This window comes from Abrus precatorius, unplaced genomic scaffold (genome assembly GCF_003935025.1).
Source record: "Abrus precatorius isolate BTA unplaced genomic scaffold, Abrus_2018 Scaffold3, whole genome shotgun sequence".
Lineage (NCBI taxonomy): Eukaryota > Viridiplantae > Streptophyta > Magnoliopsida > Fabales > Fabaceae > Abrus > Abrus precatorius.
In genome coordinates this window covers 33013723-33033447 of record NW_020874373.1, presented here as the reverse complement: position 1 = coordinate 33033447, position 19725 = coordinate 33013723, and the positions used below count along the sequence as shown (strand labels likewise).

Below are 19725 nucleotides of genomic sequence, written 5' to 3'. Positions count from 1 at the left end.
ATTTTATTTCACTTAATTAATTGGTATTTTTTGTTTATGAATTTTTTAATCAACTTTTAGGTTTCAAATTTTGTAATGTACGGACAAATGTGTGGGCGGACTTGAATCTACCCCTAATTCTGTCCAATTACAACAACAGGGATGTTTCTGTCTTTTAACTTATTTTTTAATATATTTTTAATTATTAGTTAAAAAATATAAAAATATTAAAATAAATGTAAAAAAGTAAAAAAAAAAACATATATTTTTATAATTTTAATAAATTTTAATAAGAATATATTATTAGCATTTCTAAAAATACATACTTAATAAAAAAAGAAATACAAAAAGTATACTCATTAATACATTCTTAATTATTATTTAAAATTTATTAAAAGATATAAAAATCATATAATTTTTAAAAATTTTATTTGAGTTTTTGCAAATTTAATTTTTAAAATAATCACGAGAAACATGAATAATAATTTTATTAATATAATATAATCATCTACCCATGATATTACTTAAAAACAATAATAGAATTTTATAATATATATATAGTTTACTTGTTCTCTTGTAATATTAAAAAATATGAAGAGAAAATTAGTTAACCTAATTATTATGCATATACAATTCTTCTTGTAGTAAGTTGCTTATCTCTTTAGTATGTCTGTTTCTTTGGGGAAATATTTTTTTCCCTCTTCTTTCTTCTTCCGTTCTAATTGCTTATGTTCTACTTTGTTACCACTTTATTTCTTCCCTCGTCACTCCCTTTCTTTCTTCCATCACATTTCTCGCCTTAGCATCTTTGTTTTCTCTTCTCTCCATATTCGCTTCTTTGTCTTCAATTTTTAGCTTCTTCATATCTTTGATTGTCTATTCTCATGCAGCAAAGTCTACATTTTGTTGATTATCAATAACTTAATCCAGACCTGAGTGCATTTGAAGAGTAAAGCTTACAAAAGAATTGTTTAGGTGAAAAAAAAGTATTTAACATAAGTTTTATATTAGATTTTTAAAACAATAGGACCAAATGCTAAAATGGAATTCTTTAAATATATGTTAAGTTTGAAGCTTAAATAATTTAAAATTGGTAAAACTTATTCTAACACTCTATTTTCACTGCTCTTAACCTATTTATTTAACATGAAAAAAATAATAAATTGACTCTTATTATATCTTCTTAATTAATTATAAGGTATCAACTATCAAACACACAGATGAAATAAAATTATACTTGATTATTATATATTCCAAACATAATATAATAATGAAAAGACATTTCCGTTTTTAATCTAAAACTAAATTTCTTTCAAACACTTCGTTGCCAAAAGGCTAAAAAGCTCCACAAAAACAATCTTATTACGAACCCGCCAATAGGCGTTAAAGACTCTGAAACTGACATATATAAGCAAAGCTTTCTCCCTTCAACTTTGGCACTGACAATCACAATCTCCAAACCCAAATTTCTGAGGGGAAAAGAAAAACAAAGAAAAGCTGAAAGAATGGGTGAAGTACATGTTCAGAGTCACCAATACAACGATCATTCCCCAACACCAACAACAATAACAACCCCTCAGAAACAGAAACAACCCATCATTCCAAACACAACATCATCAATGTATGATCATCAAGAACAACAACAACACAATGATCATTCAGTGCTCGAACCCACCGACCTCTTCTCCATGATGCACCTCAACAACCCCTCCCACCACCGTCACCCACCCTGCACCACCGTCAACAACTCTATGAAACGTCGATCACCGCCGTCCTCCTCTTCCTCCGGCCAACCCAGCGCCAAGAAACTCTTCTGCGACCAAGAAGACCTTATCCTCCATGGCTTCTCCGCCATTCCCATTCCCCTCAACCTTAATTCCCTCGTCAGCAAGACACCCTCTTTCCCCGTTCTTCGCCGATGCGTCTCCGACCCCTACACTCCTCCTCCTCCTCCTCCGCCGCAGCCGAGGGGTTCCGGTTTGCCGCCGCTGCCTCCAACCCTTCGGCGAAGCGTTTCCGATCTGTCTCCTTCTTCGGATAAAGCTTTCTCTCGTTCTTCCGCCTCTGAAGAAACTGCCACCGCTCCTGAATACATGGTATCAGATTGAACCGCGCGTTGTTCTTGGTAAAGTTTGAATCTTTTTTGCGTTTGGAATGATGGGTTTGTTTCTTTTTTTGTGGGGTGTGCTTGTAGAGGCTCAGAAGGATGAAGGATCGTTTGAAAGAGATGAGGCAGTGGTGGGATGAAGTTATCAAAGAGGAAGAAGAGGGAGAAGAGTGTGCAGTGCGAGAGGATGACAAAGTCCCATCTCAGGTATGTATATCTTTGATGTATACATTATACCATTTTTTTAAGGGAAAATGTTCACTTTGACTCCTTGGATAACAATTTTTTAATGAATGTCTAAAGATCAAATATTTCAAAATTAGTAAATATTAATTTTTATTAAAAATTGAAGCATTTAATATATTATTATTAATAAATTATTATTATTTTAGAGAAAATGATATTATATATGCTTATAAAATAATCATTTGTTATGATTTTCTGATATGTGGTTTTATTGCAACTTGAGCTAATAGATGTTTTGCTATGCTTAATGAATACTTTTTGGCAGGATGAATTGGGAGGAGAAGATTGTGAGGAAGCTGTTAACGTAGAGTGGGCAGAAAAGTGCCTAAGCCTTGCTTTTAGGTGTCCGTGTGGCAAAGGCTATGAGGTTCTCCTCTCTGAAAACAACTGTTACTACAAGTTGGTGTAGACTGTAGATGAATTAGTATGATTGACTCCTTTTAGTTAGGGATAACTTTTGTTTTTATTCTCTTTTAGTTTGCAAAGTCTTTTTCTATTGTAACAAGAAGCAATCTTATATCACTTACATTCAATAATAATGTAAACAAAATGTTATGTACTATATCCAAGAAATTATTCGAAGTATGTTTTGTTCCATCGACTTTGTGAAGAGTTATATTCCCGTGCAACTATGTTTTTTCAGTGACCTATGACACACCTTATTTATTGTGTGTCTCTTTGCATAAAATTATCTAATTAAGGTGGTAGCCTTGGGTAGTTGGATTTGGCAACTATAGGTAGTGATTTTGGTTTCTAAACGTTGTGGTCTCACCAGCGCATGAATGAAAATCAGTTTTTGAATTGCAATGATTCGAAGTTGAATGGACTCTTTATAAGGCTGCTTGCTCAGTTGCTCGCTGTGCACTAAAATCTCTTGGCATTCAGAATTTTGATGGTTGATCCATGTCAAACCAAAAATTGTTGTTCAACCTTGTGAGATTACTTGAATTGTTAAATCTTGTATCGCACATGTAACCTTTAGGCAGAATGGAAGCATTAATTGACAGAATTAAAAATTTTCTTATCAGTACAGAAACTATATATTATTAGCCTCCAAGAATAAATAGGTATAGATATTTTTAAAAAGTGAAATTATGGTTCGAAAGTTTTTCAGTAGAATAAATGTAATTCAAACACTAAAGCAATAAGAATTTAAGTTTCAGATTGCCACTAACCCAATTAGGTTTGAGGTTTAATTTGCATGCTTGTTTGAATTGGGGTTAACTATGTTAGACAGCTTTACCACAAGGTTTGAAAGGTTTTTAGCCTCTTGCACTTCATGCTGGGTCGGATAATCGATAACAAAATATTAATAAAACAAACCCAAATAGTGTACTATAAGTCCAAATAACATTCCAACTAAGTATACTTATAGTGTACCATATACTTTATATAGTTATGGATTGTGTACCGCGCACCTATATTAAAGAGAACTAACAATTAGGTAACTATGGAATGAAATAAAGGTTTGAGAATTGTTCTTTATAAGTTTGCCTTTATAGATATATATTGACTAATCATGTATAGGAACTTTTAAACTTTTCACAAAAACTAGGTCTATGATTTTTTTTAATCAGCATAGGTTTATGATTGTTGATATATGGGGACTTTTCCACACAAGTAAGTTGCTTGCAAATCAAGAGGAAACTATATTTCTTGATGATTTCAAGTTATTGTAAATGATTATCACTTGAATAGTTAGCAATTTTTTGAGTAGTCAATGGTTTGATTTTATTTTGCTAACGATGATTATTAATATATAATGGTCACTAATTAATATCGAATGAGTAGTTACCAAATAAATCATCAACACATAGTTGAGTTGTCAACATTTAAGATTTTATGGTCAATGTTATCATTTGCATCTAATTGATCAATTAATAATATATTTTTAACACATTTTTAAAATTAGTTATTTAAAAAAAATATGAAGTGATGTTTTGAAATCTCTATTTAGAAAGTATTGTTCATAATTTTTTAATTTTTCTAAAATCTCAATCAATTATATCTGACGTACTTAAAAGATGTAATAAAAGTATATTGTTAACCTTTGTGTTGATATAAATTGTTGGAATAATTATAATTTGAATTATTATTATTATTTTGACTGTAAAAATTGTTAAAGTGATCGATTAGTTTGATATTTATTGTGAATAATTACTATTTGTTGTTTAATTGATAATAAACTAAATAAATATTCCGTAAAAGGTTATTATTTATTTTTTACTTAATAAATATATTTTTATCAATAATAATTGTGATTCATCTCTGATTAATGAACGTTAATTATAAAAATATTACTCAAATTATTTATTTTTAAATGATTAATTAATACTGATTAGCGACATTTGATTATGGATTATAGATAAATTTCAATCTTTTTATTTTATATATCTTTTACTTAAAAAATATAAATCCGTAAAAATATGTCTTAATAGGTTTTTATAATGGTTAATTTAATAACATATATGTCTACATGCTTAAATATATTTCACATTTTCTAAGTCAATAGTTATAATTTCATACTTTACTTTTAAAGTATATCTCTCATTTTTTTAAAGTTGTTTACATGTATATTTCATATAAAGTAATTTTGCCGAAGATATAATCAAACACTAAATATAAGTGGCTATAGTTTGATATGCTTTATAAAAATTTAATTTTTATCGTTAGACTCAACCTCTGTTAGTTAATTAAAAATATATATTTTTAATGCGTATTGAAGCATATAATAAAAAAATAATAATATTTTTATTAAACATTATAATATATTTATACTTTTATTTTATATATTTAAATACACATTAAAAATATATTTTTAATAAATATTCAAATTATAATCTATCCTTTGCAAGGGACTAACCTCTTTTATTAGATTCAACGTGCCTGTTTTAATGTGGTCTATTTAACCTTATATTAATGGTGAAGCATATGATATATAAATATATATAAAGCTCTCAAGTCTAAAACATTTACGTAATGAAATAATTAATATAAAGGATGCTGATTTTATGAGCTGTAGTTTCACAGCGTCGTTGTTCTCCTTCCCATCCCATCATTCTTCGTCTTTCCCCCAATGCTGTAATTCTCTTTCTCTTTGTATTCATTCCTTTCTAACCTTTCATTCTAACCCTCATTCCTCAATCACCTTCTTCTTTCTCTTCAACTTGTTGGGTCTTTTACATAGCCCAACCCTTTTCAGGGTCTGGGTTTCCTTCTCAATTCTCTTTCTCCACACCCCATTCAACCAACTTCATTCTTCACTCCTTTTTTCTTTCGTGGGTTTCGTTGCAAATTCTCTTAAATGCATCTGATTTGTGTTTCCAACAGAGACCTCATATATTGAGTTCACAGGTTTGAATGAAAGGAGAAAAAAAAAGCATTTTTTAATTCTTTTTTTTTGTGTTTTTACCTGAATATAAATTCTGGGTTTTATCTGGTTTTCCATATCTGGGGTTGGGTTGCTTTGTGTTGTGGGTTTTCAGCTCTGTTTATTTTTTTGTTTTAATTTGTTAAGTTTGGTTGTGGACTAGGGTTTTCTTGGGTGGAAGGGTGCTTGTATTTTGGAGGGTGGTATTCTATTTTTCAATGGTTTTTGGATTTGTGTATTTGAGGTTCTTGTCTTGGTGAATTGTTTCAGTGGTTTTGAGATTCGGGTTTTTGAGTTTGAAGGTGTTGGAGTTGGTTTTGCAGTGATTTTGTTGAGATATGAATCGTAGAGTGAGGAGGAAGGTGGCAAGGAGAAGCAAAGGGAATGTGGTGCTGCCTAGTTTCCCTGAAATTCAAGACGAAGTTTTGGATTCAGAACAACAAGGGGTTGTTGATTGGAGAAGCTTACCTGATGATACAGTAATTCAGCTATTGTCTTGTCTGAGTTATCGAGATCGAGCTAGCTTATCGTCAACTTGTAGGACATGGAGGTTTCTTGGTAGCTCCCCGTGTTTGTGGAATGCTCTGGATCTTCGTTCCCACAGGTTTGATGCCAGCATGGCATCATCACTTGCTCCTAGGTGTGTGCATCTTCAGAAGCTTAGGTTTCGTGGGGCAGAGTCTGCTGATGCAATAATTCATCTTCGAGCAAGGAACTTACAAGAAATAAGTGGCGACTATTGCAGGAAAATTACTGATGCAACTCTTTCGGTGATTGCGGCTCGGCATGAGTTACTTGAGAGTCTTCAGCTTGGACCAGATTTCTGTGAGAGAATCAGTAGTGATGCTATTAAAGCCATAGCTCATTGCTGTTCTAGATTAAATAAACTTAGGCTCTCGGGCATCAGGGATGTAAATGCTGATGCTATTAATGCCTTGGCTAAGCATTGTCCAAATTTGACTGATATTGGGTTTATTGACTGCCTGAATGTTGACGAGCTTGCATTGGGAAACGTGTTATCGGTTCGATTCCTTTCTGTTGCAGGAACATCAAGTACGAAGTGGAATGTGGTTTCCCATCTTTGGCATAAGCTTCCAAACCTGCTTGGATTAGATGTTTCCAGAACTGATATTGGTCCATCTGCTGTTTCCAGATTGTTATCCTTATCACAGCATTTGAGGGTTTTAATTGCTTTGAATTGTCCTATCCTTGAAGAAGACACTAGCTTCTCCGCTAGTAAATATAAAAACAAGTTATTAATTTCCCTTTTTACTGATATTTTTAAAGGACTAGCTTCTTTATTTTTTGATAATACAAAGAGAGGAAAGAATGTGTTTTTGGACTGGAGGACTTCCAAGAATAATGATAAGGACCTTAATGAAATTATTCCCTGGCTTGAGTGGATGCTATCCCATACGCTTTTGCGTTCCGCTGAGAGTCCTCAACAAGGTCTTGATAATTTCTGGGTTGAACAAGGTGGAGCGCTTTTGCTTAGTCTAATGCAGAGTTCTCAAGAGGATGTTCAAGAGAGGGCAGCCACAGGTCTTGCAACTTTTGTTGTAATTGATGATGAAAATGCTAGCATAGATTGTGGAAGGGCTGAGGCAGTTATGCGAGATGGTGGCATTCGCCTGCTACTTGGCCTAGCAAAATCTTGGAGGGAAGGGCTTCAGTCTGAGGCGGCTAAGGTACCCTGTCTTCCCATTTGTGTATATAGGATTCTACTGTGTTTTTTCTAGTCATTTTTACTTGTACTGTTGTAAAAAAATGGTTCTATATTTTGTTAAGGTGCTCTTGATATCCAATAGTAGTCAACCTCACCTAATGAGATAAGGCTTGGTTGTTGTTGTTGTTGTTTGCTCTTGATATCCAATGCCGATTGCATGCATAACCATTGTGCCCACCATTGGATGCTTTTTAATGTTACACTCAGTAATCTGACCAAAGGAAAATCTGACAAACCAATGTGTATCTATCCTCCAAATTTTCTAAATTTGTAGGCCATTGCAAATTTGTCCGTCAATGCCAATGTGGCCAAAGCTGTTGCAGAAGAGGGTGGGATTGAGATTCTTGCTGGTTTGGCTAGGTCAATGAACAAGCTGGTGGCTGAAGAAGCTGCTGGAGGATTGTGGAATCTCTCTGTTGGAGAAGAGCACAAGGTTGGATCTTGTATCTTATTTTAAATTTTGAAATTTAATGCTTAAAGTTTAAAGATAAAACTCAAGAGGCTTCCTCTTAGGGTGCCATTGCTGAAGCTGGGGGAATACAAGCTTTAGTGGATCTTATATTCAAGTGGTCCTCTAGTGGAGATGGAGTTTTAGTAAGTTTATCTGATTTTATGCTTATGAGCATGTTAAATACCCTTTATTATATTGCTTCTTATATCCAGTAATGGAAGTTGCTGTTTTACAATGCATGCAGCAGTTGGTTGACTACTTTGTTTTTATTTTCAGGAACGTGCAGCAGGTGCATTGGCTAATTTGGCAGCTGATGACAAGTGTAGTACAGAGGTTGCACTGGCAGGAGGTGTACATGCTCTGGTGATGCTTGCTCGTAACTGCAAATTTGAGGGAGTGCAAGAGCAGGTAGTACTACTATTTATTATGTGTATCATCATATATTTAGTTACTAAAATCTTTGAAGCCACTTTGTAGATAATACCTGCCAATTGAATATTGGAACTCATAGTAGTTGTTTTAGAATGCTTTAATGATTGTGTAATTTGCATTCATGGTTGATTATTGTTATTTCCTTTTTGCTTGTTCCCAGGGGTGGGGTCTGTGAGACACTGTGATTGATAGGGTTATTTGAATTTTTACCTGCTAGTCCTTAACTTGGAAATTGGATGGTTAGCTATGCCTAAATCCCTTTGACATTGATGTGCTATCACATTAAAAGCTGGTTTACTTGCATATATTATTTTAGCCCATTTCTTGATTCCTTTATTGAATTTTTGGACTTATATTGTCTATCCTGTATTTCCTATAATGGATAGATAGTGTAGACAGAAAAGTGGAACAAGAACCATGAATCAGCTATTTCTACATGTGATTTTCAAGATAATGTATGTATGTTCTTTTTATGCTAATTTTGGGACCATTTGGTTGCTCCTCACGAAGGTAAATAGTTTTTTAAAATATATTGAAAGGAAAAGAATAATTTGAATATGTCATTTAAGCTTTGACGGAGATGTAGTGTACATTGTGGCTTATTCTGGTCAATGGTCATGTGCCACATATGGGACGCATTACATGTCATAGTTGAGATTTTGCAAATATAGACAATGCTATTGATGATCCAGCCTAGCTAAGAGGTGTGCTTTATATTGCTTCCTACGGATTGTTATGTCTCAAGGTTACATTAAGTAAAGATGCATGTGCATTTTTTTTTAACTTAAATTGATTCTTCAGTTGTGTGCTTTTTTTAATACCTTTCCTTTCCATTGAGGAATGTAAGCATATTGTTTCCATTGTGGGATAATTAACATAACTACTGTCAAACATTAGGCTGCTCGTGCATTGGCTAATTTAGCTGCTCATGGAGATAGCAACAGTAACAATGCTGCTGTTGGACAAGAAGCAGGTGCCCTTGAGGCTCTTGTTCAGCTTACACGTTCTCCCCATGAGGGTGTCAGGTAATCTTTAACTGGTTCTTTATGTGTTCTTACACTTACATATTGCTTTGTCAAAAATTTAGGGATTGGATGAATAGAAGAAAGACAGAGAGAGGAAACACAGAAAATATGTTTTGCTGATGAGATACTGAATAATTGTGATATAAAACACTGACTTAACACCTGAACTAATAAAGTATACTCTCAACTTTCTTGCTTAAGCTTGCTACAAATAAATTCACTTAAATGAAAGAAATATTAACCTTTAAACTTGTAACTTTTGTATGGGCTTAACAAACAATGACTTGAACCACAATATGATTGAAGAAAATGGGCATTGCTTGAGGCAACATGGCAGGTATAGATGGCTGGAGTGATGCACGAATAGAGGAAAACAACATTGTTGGCCAGATTTACCCTTGGAAACTGGCTAGACTACTGGAAGAACGGATGCACAGTCACAGATTGATTTAAGCACAGCATGAGATACTTACGGCAGGAGTAGGAAGACACAAATAGAATGGAAAATGCATAACAAAACCCAAAATCCACTACTTCTATAAATTCACCACAATCATCATTTGGAAGCTGTAATCAACAAAATTAACTTCAACAATGAAAAACCTTTGGGAAGGTATTAAGAATAATGAAAATTAGCTCTGGTTTGAATATGGCTCACAATGACTCCGATAATGATTGTTTGAAGCTCCAACGATCACATGGTTGATAGAGTGTGTTGTGAAAGTTTTATTTTAATCATCTTTCACCTTGTAGCTTACCTTATAAAAATGAGGGCTGTAGGCTGAACTTATCTTTACATGACCTTTGTCTCCCCTCTCCTAAATATGATTGTTGTTTTATAATTTTTCAATTACTTGTCTATACCAATAATAAATCTGTCTAGGATTGTGACACATGTTGACTTCTAATGTAATTTTTTTATCACTAATGGTAACTCTCTTTTCCTCTCTCTATTGGGTTGGATTGACTGTCTGAGTGTGGGCTTCATTTTCAAAGCTGCTAATCACTTTCATTCTTAATAGGTTTTGAGTCCCATATGATTCAATACATCTCATTATTATTCTTAATAGGTTCGGACCTATCAAATAAGGTGAGGTTGAGTTTGACAAATTTTATCCCAATACAAACAAACTTGATCAAATCTGAGCTGTTTCTGGTCAGGTCATTAGATTCACAAAAAATATTTATTTATTTATTTTAAAAACAGCCATTGAAAATATAGGAAAAAAAATTAAGAAAGGAAAAATGTGGATTTGGGTCAGGCATGTTTAAAAATGTTATTAAACTGAGATTTGACATGAACGAATTGGGTATGAAAATTTTTTACCTGATCCATGCTGAACATTCGATCCAACCTGGTTATAGGTACTGTAGTTTTGCTATTTGCATACAAGTTATGTCACAGTCACTATCAGCTGGATTATTTGGTTTGCATCAAGTATTAGATAGGATAAGAGCTTCTCAGGCACATATTCTTCCTAATCTTTTATTGATCTCTTGCCCTATCCTGTTTACGAAATGAGTCCTTAGGGATTATTGAATCATGACATGGTATAAAAGTGTCTGATCAAGTGGTCTGGAGTTGAGTCCTTGCCTCTCAATTCTCCTCATTAAACTGAAATTAAGTGCATGGTAAGGAGGCTTGTATGCATTATTCATGCTTCAGTCCTGAAGGGCTCTTGCATGAGATTGAGGGTGTATGTGAGAGATGTTTTAAAAAATATAAGGCAAATGCTATTAATGCACCTGCCCCTGTGATTACCAATGCAGTCCAACATAATTTCCAATAAAATCTTTCCATTTTTGATTTCTTAACCATTGCCCTAGCAAAACCCAAAATATAAAACCACTCACTCATGCCTTTACTTAACAACTTAGCTTTGGAATAGTAGGTTCATGATAGGTTTACCTTTAATGCTTCTTCTCTGACATATGATCTTTTACCTTGACAAAAATTGCAATCACTCCTATGTTGAGTTAACTTCAAATCATATTTTTACAGGCAAGAAGCTGCTGGTGCACTCTGGAATTTGTCATTTGACGATAGAAATCGAGAGGCCATTGCAGCAGCTGGTGGAGTTCAGGCCTTGGTATGTTTCTTACCCTGTTTAGCAAACTTTTTTTAAATAAAAAAATAAATTGTTAAATAAAAGGAAAAAGGTACAGGGGAGTATAAGAAATGTATTGTAAATCCAGGAAGGAAAAAGGAAGAAACCTGCTCTTGTTATGACATAAGTGCATGAGGAGAGTCCAACTGAAAAGATTAGTTCATTAAGTGGGGGAGTCTCATGGCTTAAGTACCATATCGAGCTTTCTATTATACTCAATGTGGGATGCACGTATCTTTTTAAAAACAACCTTTTTTAGTTTTATCTGGTAATGCAATGAATTTACCAGAACATTGGAAAAGGGGATTTGATTTTTCATAATTTACCCAATTATAGTTTATGTCAGATTTCAGAATTAGTTCTGGATCAATGTGGTTACTTGGTGATCTGAATTTTTGAATGGGGAATCTGTGAGTGTCATAATTTAATTTGATTATCCATATGTTGAAGGAAAATTGAAGTTAATCAATTTTTAGGGAACAAGTTTTGATCATAAATGTGAAACAATGCTTTTTAAAATGCTTTCTTATAGATGATTTCTGACAAATGTTAATAGACTATTGCAATCATGCTTTTGGATGATAATATTTTTGGAGAGATTATGGATTGATGTTTCGCAACCTTTTTCTGTTTAATTTGACATTTAATGCATAGTAGATATTGAGATGAATAAAATTATTTTTTCTTTTTTCTGAAGAAATACAATCTTTTTATGGATCTTACAAATCCTTTTATCATTCCATTGATTTTGTAGGATACTGAAAATTTTTGCTTTTTTTTTTTTTTAATGTTTTGACATTGTGGTTTATATAGGTTGCTCTTGCCCAATCTTGTTCTAATGCCTCTGCTGGACTTCAAGAGAGGGCTGCTGGTGCTTTGTGGGGATTGTCAGTCTCTGAAGCCAATAGGTACTTTTAAGAGTTCCATTTATAATTTGTCCCAATGATATTGGTCTCTGAATCTTGATTCTTAAAACTTAAAACTCTTGTCATGTATGGAGTATTGGTGTAGACCATTTGTTGACTGGAAAATGTTATTTCTTTTTATGACTGATTGATTACATAATTTCAGAATTCAGATTGTAGTATTTATCAAATTTTTAGGTGAGTTTATTGTATTGATCTTTTGCTTTTATATTACCTTTCTTTTTTTATCCCCTATTTTTGGTAGTAAAGGATTTTTTGTGGGTCCTCTTTCTATATTCATTTACTTCCTTTCTGACTAATCTCTCTCTCTTTTTCTTAAATTTATAAACCTGATGTTTTGAAATCTTCAAACTTACTTTCATTATGAAACACGGAAACTGGGCACAACATGGACATTTTGACATGACTATACTATATGCAGTGAAAAAGCTTAGTTTCTCAGTGTTGCAAAGCTTTTTAGTGGTGATAATTATTCTGTTGTGGCACTACATGGCGCAACTGTATGAATGGGGATGTGTAACCATGGAAACAATGTCTTTATTCAGTTAATTTGCTAGGAGGGGAGGGTGATTGTTCTGCTGGGTCCTTTTGGAATGTTGGGCTCTTGTGCAATTGCAATTGGTACATTTTCTCTTGTAAGTGCTAAACTCAGTTGATTAAAGTTTCAATTTGAGGCTGACTTATCGTTTGAAATGGAAATGTAATTCAACTGCTGATGGGAAAGAAAGTACGAGTTAACTAACCTCTTTAGGAAAGAAAATTCTGGCTGGAGATTAGGTTTGTCGGACTTGGATAGAGCACTAATCAGTAGGCTAAAAGTTATAACCAATAATCAAGGTGCAACTTTTTTCTATTTAATTGCACTTTTTATTATACTATAATTAATCAGACTTCCACCAAACTTGGCCTTGTCAATGCAGAATACTACCCAAAGTTACCCACCCCCCTCCCATCTAGAACTTGCCTCTGACAGTTGTGTCTTTCTAGGAATTGATGTCATGACCTTGATTCTTATACCACTTGTTGGATTGAGCACTTACTACTTGGCCAAAGCTATATATAGCTAATTGTTTCCTTTTATAGTAGGTATGTGGGAAAATGATGACTCAGCTAGATCTGAAGAATGAAGGAAAAAAATTAGAGGGTTATAAACAAGGTGTACATATGGAATATGTGTTAATTGGAAGGAGACTGATAATTTGCTATATTGGAATGGAATTTCAATGTTCTGTTTAGGGGTCTCCCACCCTGGCCCTGCCAAAAACCCGCCATAAAGCTGTTAGTCTTGGTACTTAATGTAGTTGCCAAGATCACTGTATATTTGTTAGTTTATATCTTGTAATTAGAGAAGTTAGACTTGTGTATTCATTATTAGATTATTATATATCCAGTTGTCCGTAGTGAGTTTACTTGCAGTTTTCAGCTATGCTTCTTTTCACCCTCTTAACAGCATCATAGATAGTTTCCAACTAAATGACTTCGTTGAAAATGGAAAATGATTAGAAAACCTGTTCTGGTCTATTGTTCAGTTTCTCTAATAAGATCTAGTTCAATACTTCAATATGCCCTTTGCTTTTTTTAACCCTTATTGATGTCTTCTAAATCATTCTTGCTTGTAATGTAAGATTTTTAACATTTTGTTTTACTTTCCTTTGACTGATATGTGGATTTGAATTTGATCATACAAGTACTCATGCCATAATTCCCTTACTTTCCACTCTAGATTGTACTAATATTCATTAATGTTGGTTTTTGTTTACTTAGCATTGCCATTGGACGAGAAGGAGGTGTTGCACCTCTGATTGCACTGGCACGATCAGAAGCAGAGGTAACTTATTCCCTTCATGTTCAATGTTTATGGATATGTTTATTAATGAATACTAGACTACTGCATAACAATGCCAAACAAAGTATCCCATTTTGGTGGATCAATTAGTTCATTGCTGGTCTTGTTATTATTTACAATCTTTTCAGTTGCCTTGGAATAGCTGTTTGCACTTACATTGGTGTGTTCCTTAAGCCTTCTTCTCTTTTAGGGCTGTTGATAGTATTTCATATTAATTCATAGTGCACAACATTCTTTATCAACTGGTTGATTGAATGCATATCATACCTTAGTGGGCCTGGATGGATCAAGCAGGTGTTCAATAGAATAGCCTATATTTGCTGCTAGCTGCTATGATGAAAAGTTTACCTTGAGTTAATGGTGTCATGAATCAACAATGTCAAAAAGCTTAAGTTGTTAGGTGAAGACATATGAATAGTTTTTATGTTACATCTCTAATAGACACCCTCACGCAAGAGTCCTCTAGGTTTGGAGTGTGGATAATGCACAGGCTAATCTATCCTGTGTGGCAATCCAATTTTTTATTAGAAGAATGTGGGTGACAAGAATCAAACTTTAGACTATATGATGTTTGGTTTTCTAATACCTTGTCATAAACCAACAATTCCATAAGCTTAAGCTGTTAGGTGAAGACACATGAATGATTTATATTACATCTCTAAATAATTGTAGATTTGGAAATTCTCACCATATGTACTGAACCCATTACCACATGAATCTGGTTACAGAAAGAATAAAATAACTAATAATTTTGGTTTCATACATCTATATATAAGTATAACCATTATGCCAAAAAGCCTCAATCTCCTTGGTAGCTGGTGCATTTTTTAATGCATTGTGGGCTTCCATAAATGTCTGGTCTTGTTTAAGCTTTCATATTTAGCCTCTTGTTGAATATGTGTATTCCAGTATATGTGAGTTCTGGCACCTTCATAATTTCTCCATAAGTATTTATCATCTCAGAAATGTTTTAAATAATTTTTGTCAGTATGTCGTTTTAACATCTTTATTTGTTTATACATGTAAAATCCTAATTAATTCAAGCCATGTTCCACTTTCAGGATGTTCATGAAACTGCTGCAGGAGCACTATGGAATCTTGCTTTCAACCCTGGTAATGCTCTACGAATTGTAGAGGAAGGTGGAGTATCTGCACTTGTAGATCTCTGTTCTTCATCAGTATCAAAAATGGCACGGTTCATGGCTGCATTGGCATTGGCTTACATGTTTGACGGGAGGTAATTAATTTGATTAAACCTACTGTGTCCCCATCACCCTTTCTGTTTTGTTTCTTACAATGCTCATCTTCTTTTATTTGGTTGTCATTTATTGTATAGATTAAAGTTCCACTGATGACTTTTTGTGCGGTCTATATCCTGTGTCTTGACAAGAAAACAGGGTTTGATTATGGATTTATGAACTCTATTGTATGAATAGTCAAATATAGGTTACGCAAACAATGTTGATATTTTTTCTGTCAGTCTATTTCTTTGTTTTTTTTTTCCACTTTAACAATGATGGACATGTATGGTCCTCATTCATGAAAGCCTGAGACAAGGTATGAATTGATGTGGAGAACCTTGCATTTTGTTATGAGAACCAAATGTTGAGGACCTAGTTGCTTCATATGATTCTACTTTTCATTGAAGGCTATTAAGATGGTCTACATCGTCTTGGAATATGTTCAAAATATTCCTTAAGACTAGAACAATTTTCCTCCCTTGAGCTAACTTTTGGGATTGAATTAGGTCATGTCCATTTCTATTATGGCATCAGAGCCTATTTAATTTTGATGTTGAGTTGATGTCCAGTCCTCTGTTGAGACAGAGGGGAGAGAGAGAGAGGCGCGGGGGGGGGGGGGAGCTAATATGTCCTGCATCTCCCAAGAAAGTACTTATAAAACTTTGATAGTTCTCCCTCCTCAGATAGCTTTTGGGCATGAATTAGATTCAATCTCCAAGCTTATTCTTACAGTATGTTCATTTGGAGTTGATGATATGCTCTCTATTCCCCAAAACTGAAGATTGACTGGTAAGGATTGAGATCATTTATATTGGTAGGGAACTGTTATTTTTTGACAGTATTTGAATCTCTTGTTATCAAAGTGTTCATGCAATTATGCAGGTGAAATGCTAGTATATGAATAAATAGTCAGGTCAATTTTTCTCTAGTGCTAATTTTGACTCTAGTAACATTCAATTATACATCTTGCCTGTTAAGATGTCTTTCACTTACTAGGAATAGAGCCAGAATACTCTTTATAAAGGTTAGGGCAGTCCTCCTTTGAGCTAAGCTTTTTGGAGTGAATTAGGCCCAAGTTTCTTAACATTACCTTAGAAGGTGCATCATGGTTAATTGGTGATTATTTAGTTCCCTTCACGAGTGTCAACTTTTTCCTCTGTACTTGGTACTTACAGTCAATTAGTTACCCAAATATTGAATCAATATGGTTCTGACTTCTGAGAACTGAGAAGTTACTGTTTTTGCTCCCAGCTCCCATTATTAGAATGAATATGTCTAGAAAATGAAAATGGCTTTACTGTGTATAAATTGTTAAACCAATTAAACTTGATAAAAAATACGACTTTATGCATATTATTTGAGCAATGTGATGTGTTTTGCAGAATGGATGAATTTGCTTTAGTAGGCACCATGTCTGAAAGTGTCTCTAAGAGTGTGAGCTTGGATGGAGCTAGAAGGATGGCTTTGAAACACATTGAAGCTTTTGTCCTTATGTTCTCTGATCCACAAGCATTTGCGGCTGCTGCTGCATCATCGGCTCCTGCAGCATTAGCACAAGTTACTGAAGGTGCTCGCATTCAAGAAGCAGGACATCTGAGATGCAGGTTTCTTTTTCCTTCTTATACTCGTTACTTACTACCTCATACTAAAGTCTTATTTTCTGATGATACAAAGCCATTGTCAGCTGCCTTCTCCTTTGATATTCTTGTTTGCAGCATCAAAATTTTATCTGTTGCAATAGTGCATACAGTTTTTAGTTTTTAACGCTGTTCTTCCTTCATCTCCATTCATTCAGCTTTTATATTTATTGTGGGCATATAGTGGATAATTTTTGACCAATCATGCTGTGAACAGAATACATTATGTATGACTGATAGGTCTCCCACATGTCTAATTCATGAACCATTAAGACTGGAAGGAATTCCAAAATGTGTATTCACACAATTATTATATAAATCTTGCTTTAAGCATGATTACTACGCATAAACAAGGAGGTCAAATTTTTTTGTGGCTAGTGCCTCTTGCAGTGTAATGCCGGCTAGGTATGTTGAGATAGGATTGTGTTTATAACTTGTCTCATGCATTGATTATAGATTTGTTACTGCAGATCCAGAGACTGGACAGTTTTGTTATGATTTCTATTTGTTTCTTTATTTTCCTTTTTTCAGTTTAATAGGTTATCTTGTGCTCTATAGTTCTACCTTCTGTTCTTTCTGTTTCTTTTTCTAGTGTCCGAGCATGATTTATTCAGTTTAGAATATTTAACCATATTTTATAATAATTGTTCCTCAGTGGTGCCGAAATTGGAAGATTTGTTGCTATGCTACGAAATCCATCGTCTATACTGAAGGCTTGTGCAGCATTTGCTCTTCTCCAGGTAAAAGTAGCAAAATACGTAATTTTCATCTATATGTGGTTTGAATTATAACATTCTTATGTGTATTGATCTTCCTTGCAGTTTACAATTCCTGGTGGACGACATGCTGTGCACCACGCAAGCCTCTTGCAGACTGCAGGAGCAGCAAGAGTACTGCGTGGTGCGGCTGCAGCAGCAACTGCTCCACTTGAAGCTAAAATCTTTGCCAGAATCGTTCTCCGCAATCTTGAGTATCACCAGATCGAGCACACAGTGTAGATTAGTTCATCTGTTGTTCACAGCCCTCTTTCTCAAATCATTTTGGACTTGTAAGTGTACACAAATGCTCAATGTGCCATAAGAACATTGCTCGCTGACTGTGATGTAAGTGAAGCAAGTTGACAGGTTCTCCTTATTTTTCATCTTTTGGAACTGCTTAGTAAACAGTTCTTATTTTGAGATGTATTTCTTACCCCTCCTTTGTATCAATCTTTTCATATCAAGGCTGCACCAAATAGGCAGATTTACATAAATTTTATTTGCCTTGATTTGTTTTTCCCCCCTTTGTATTATTCTAAAGTATTCTGTATAATTATATTTAGAGCTATTTTAGAGACTTTGTTAAAGGTTCAGTTCACTTCAGTTCCCACCTAAAAATATAATCTCACTGGAATACATTTATGATATCATTTCTCTCTGACTCTAATAGATTTTTAGTCTAGTTAATCGATAGTGAAGTTAACACTATATTAATTTGCCATTAATTTTTTCGCGTTTAATATAGTTTTTAGTTTTGTTAATTTTAAATCTTATTGTTCAGTTTAAGCAAAGGAAAATAGTAATTTTTTTAATTAAAAATATACTATTATTACACTTTTATATTTTTAAAGTGATAAATATTTTCTTTCTAATAAAAGTTTATCACTTTTAATTGTTTTATCTTCAATCTTTAGGCATGAGGTTAATATTTTTCTATAATTTTTTGACAAAAAAAAGTGTAACATAAATATAATGATGCATTTAATAAATAGTTTTTATTATTTTTAAAATGTCTTACATGTAATTAGAAATAAATAAATAATTCATTTTGATTAATTAAAAATAATTATAAGTTATAAATTTATAGTGTATTTCAAATAACTTAGTAACAAATGGTTACATTGATAATTTACATGAATGAATATGTTTACTTATATGATTAATAAGTAAATATTTTATTAATATTAATCTTACAATAAATAGGAGTATAAAATATTTAGCAATTAATGTATATATGAATTTACTTATATGATTAATAAGTAAATATTTTATTAATATTAATCTCACAATAAATAGGAGTATAAAATATTTAGCAATTAATGTATATATGAATGAGTATTTGTTTAGTATATTTTAGACTAAAAAAAAAATAGTGGTGCTTATTTATTATAAATAGGATTACATATAATTTGATAAATTAAGTAGTAAAGAATAAAATTGAGTAATTAAAAAACTAGTTAATAAAAGATAATTTAGGTCATTAAAATTATAAACAATTAAAATCAGTATAGATATTAAGAAGTAACTTCAATGCCATTAATTAAGAAGATCAATTCAGATGAGATTATTTTTAATTAAATTAAAAATTTTAAATACAAGTATTTAGGAATACAATTGTATTAGATACATTGAGTATCTAATGTAGTATTTACGGTCCTATAGAAAAGTAAGAAAACAAAAAGTAGCTTTTTTTTAATCTAATTAATATATGTTTAAAAATAAATTTTTAAATTAATGTTACTTAGAAACTAAATTTTTATTTAAGAGTTTTATTGTTACGTCACTTGTGCTATATTTTATTTTTTTGAAGAGACAAAGAAGAAGAGAAAGGAAAAAAAAAAAATTATTGATATTTTTATTGTGTGTCACGATT

The 19725-nt window shown here is 33.0% G+C and overlaps 2 protein-coding genes across 11 annotated transcripts; both read left to right on the top strand.

Moving 5' to 3' along the window:
* The first annotated feature begins 1484 nt into the window (after positions 1-1484).
* Positions 1485-2741, top strand: LOC113862519 (mitochondrial fission regulator 1). Its single transcript, XM_027495601.1, has 3 exons — positions 1485-2075; positions 2174-2293; positions 2598-2741. The coding sequence occupies exons 1-3, from the start codon at positions 1485-1487 to the stop codon at positions 2739-2741; spliced, it is 855 nt and encodes a 284-aa protein (XP_027351402.1).
* Positions 2742-5306: 2565 nt separating this feature from the next.
* LOC113860851 (protein ARABIDILLO 1) lies at positions 5307-18556 on the top strand. Of its 10 annotated transcripts, none has more exons than XM_027493378.1 (13): positions 5311-5686; positions 6005-7390; positions 7703-7861; positions 7942-8022; positions 8156-8287; positions 9209-9336; positions 11339-11426; positions 12258-12352; positions 14135-14198; positions 15278-15453; positions 16840-17061; positions 17750-17834; positions 17916-18492. In XM_027493378.1, the coding sequence occupies exons 2-13, from the start codon at positions 6041-6043 to the stop codon at positions 18090-18092; spliced, it is 2757 nt and encodes a 918-aa protein (XP_027349179.1). In that variant the 5' UTR covers positions 5311-5686; positions 6005-6040; the 3' UTR covers positions 18093-18492. The 10 variants fall into 10 exon arrangements, 8 of the variants coding, with proteins under 8 accessions (XP_027349182.1, XP_027349179.1, XP_027349177.1 ...); XM_027493376.1 differs by having other exon boundaries at positions 5316-5686; positions 6026-7390; positions 17916-18556; XM_027493375.1 differs by having other exon boundaries at positions 5338-5686; positions 5973-7390; positions 17916-18495.
* The last annotated feature ends 1169 nt before the right edge of the window (positions 18557-19725 follow it).

Excerpts from the sequence above, each read along its gene's own strand:
- LOC113862519 (XM_027495601.1), top strand. The coding sequence starts at position 1,485 with ATGGGTGAAGTACATGTTCAGAGTCACCAATACAACGATCATTCCCCA. Across the intron at positions 2,076-2,173 it reads CCACCGCTCCTGAATACATG|AGGCTCAGAAGGATGAAGGA; the intron begins GTATCAGATTGA and ends GTGTGCTTGTAG. Across the intron at positions 2,294-2,597 it reads ATGACAAAGTCCCATCTCAG|GATGAATTGGGAGGAGAAGA; the intron begins GTATGTATATCT and ends ACTTTTTGGCAG.
- LOC113860851 (XM_027493376.1), top strand. The coding sequence starts at position 6,041 with ATGAATCGTAGAGTGAGGAGGAAGGTGGCAAGGAGAAGCAAAGGGAAT. Across the intron at positions 8,023-8,155 it reads CTAGTGGAGATGGAGTTTTA|GAACGTGCAGCAGGTGCATT; the intron begins GTAAGTTTATCT and ends TTTTATTTTCAG. Across the intron at positions 17,835-17,915 it reads CAGCATTTGCTCTTCTCCAG|TTTACAATTCCTGGTGGACG; the intron begins GTAAAAGTAGCA and ends TCTTCCTTGCAG.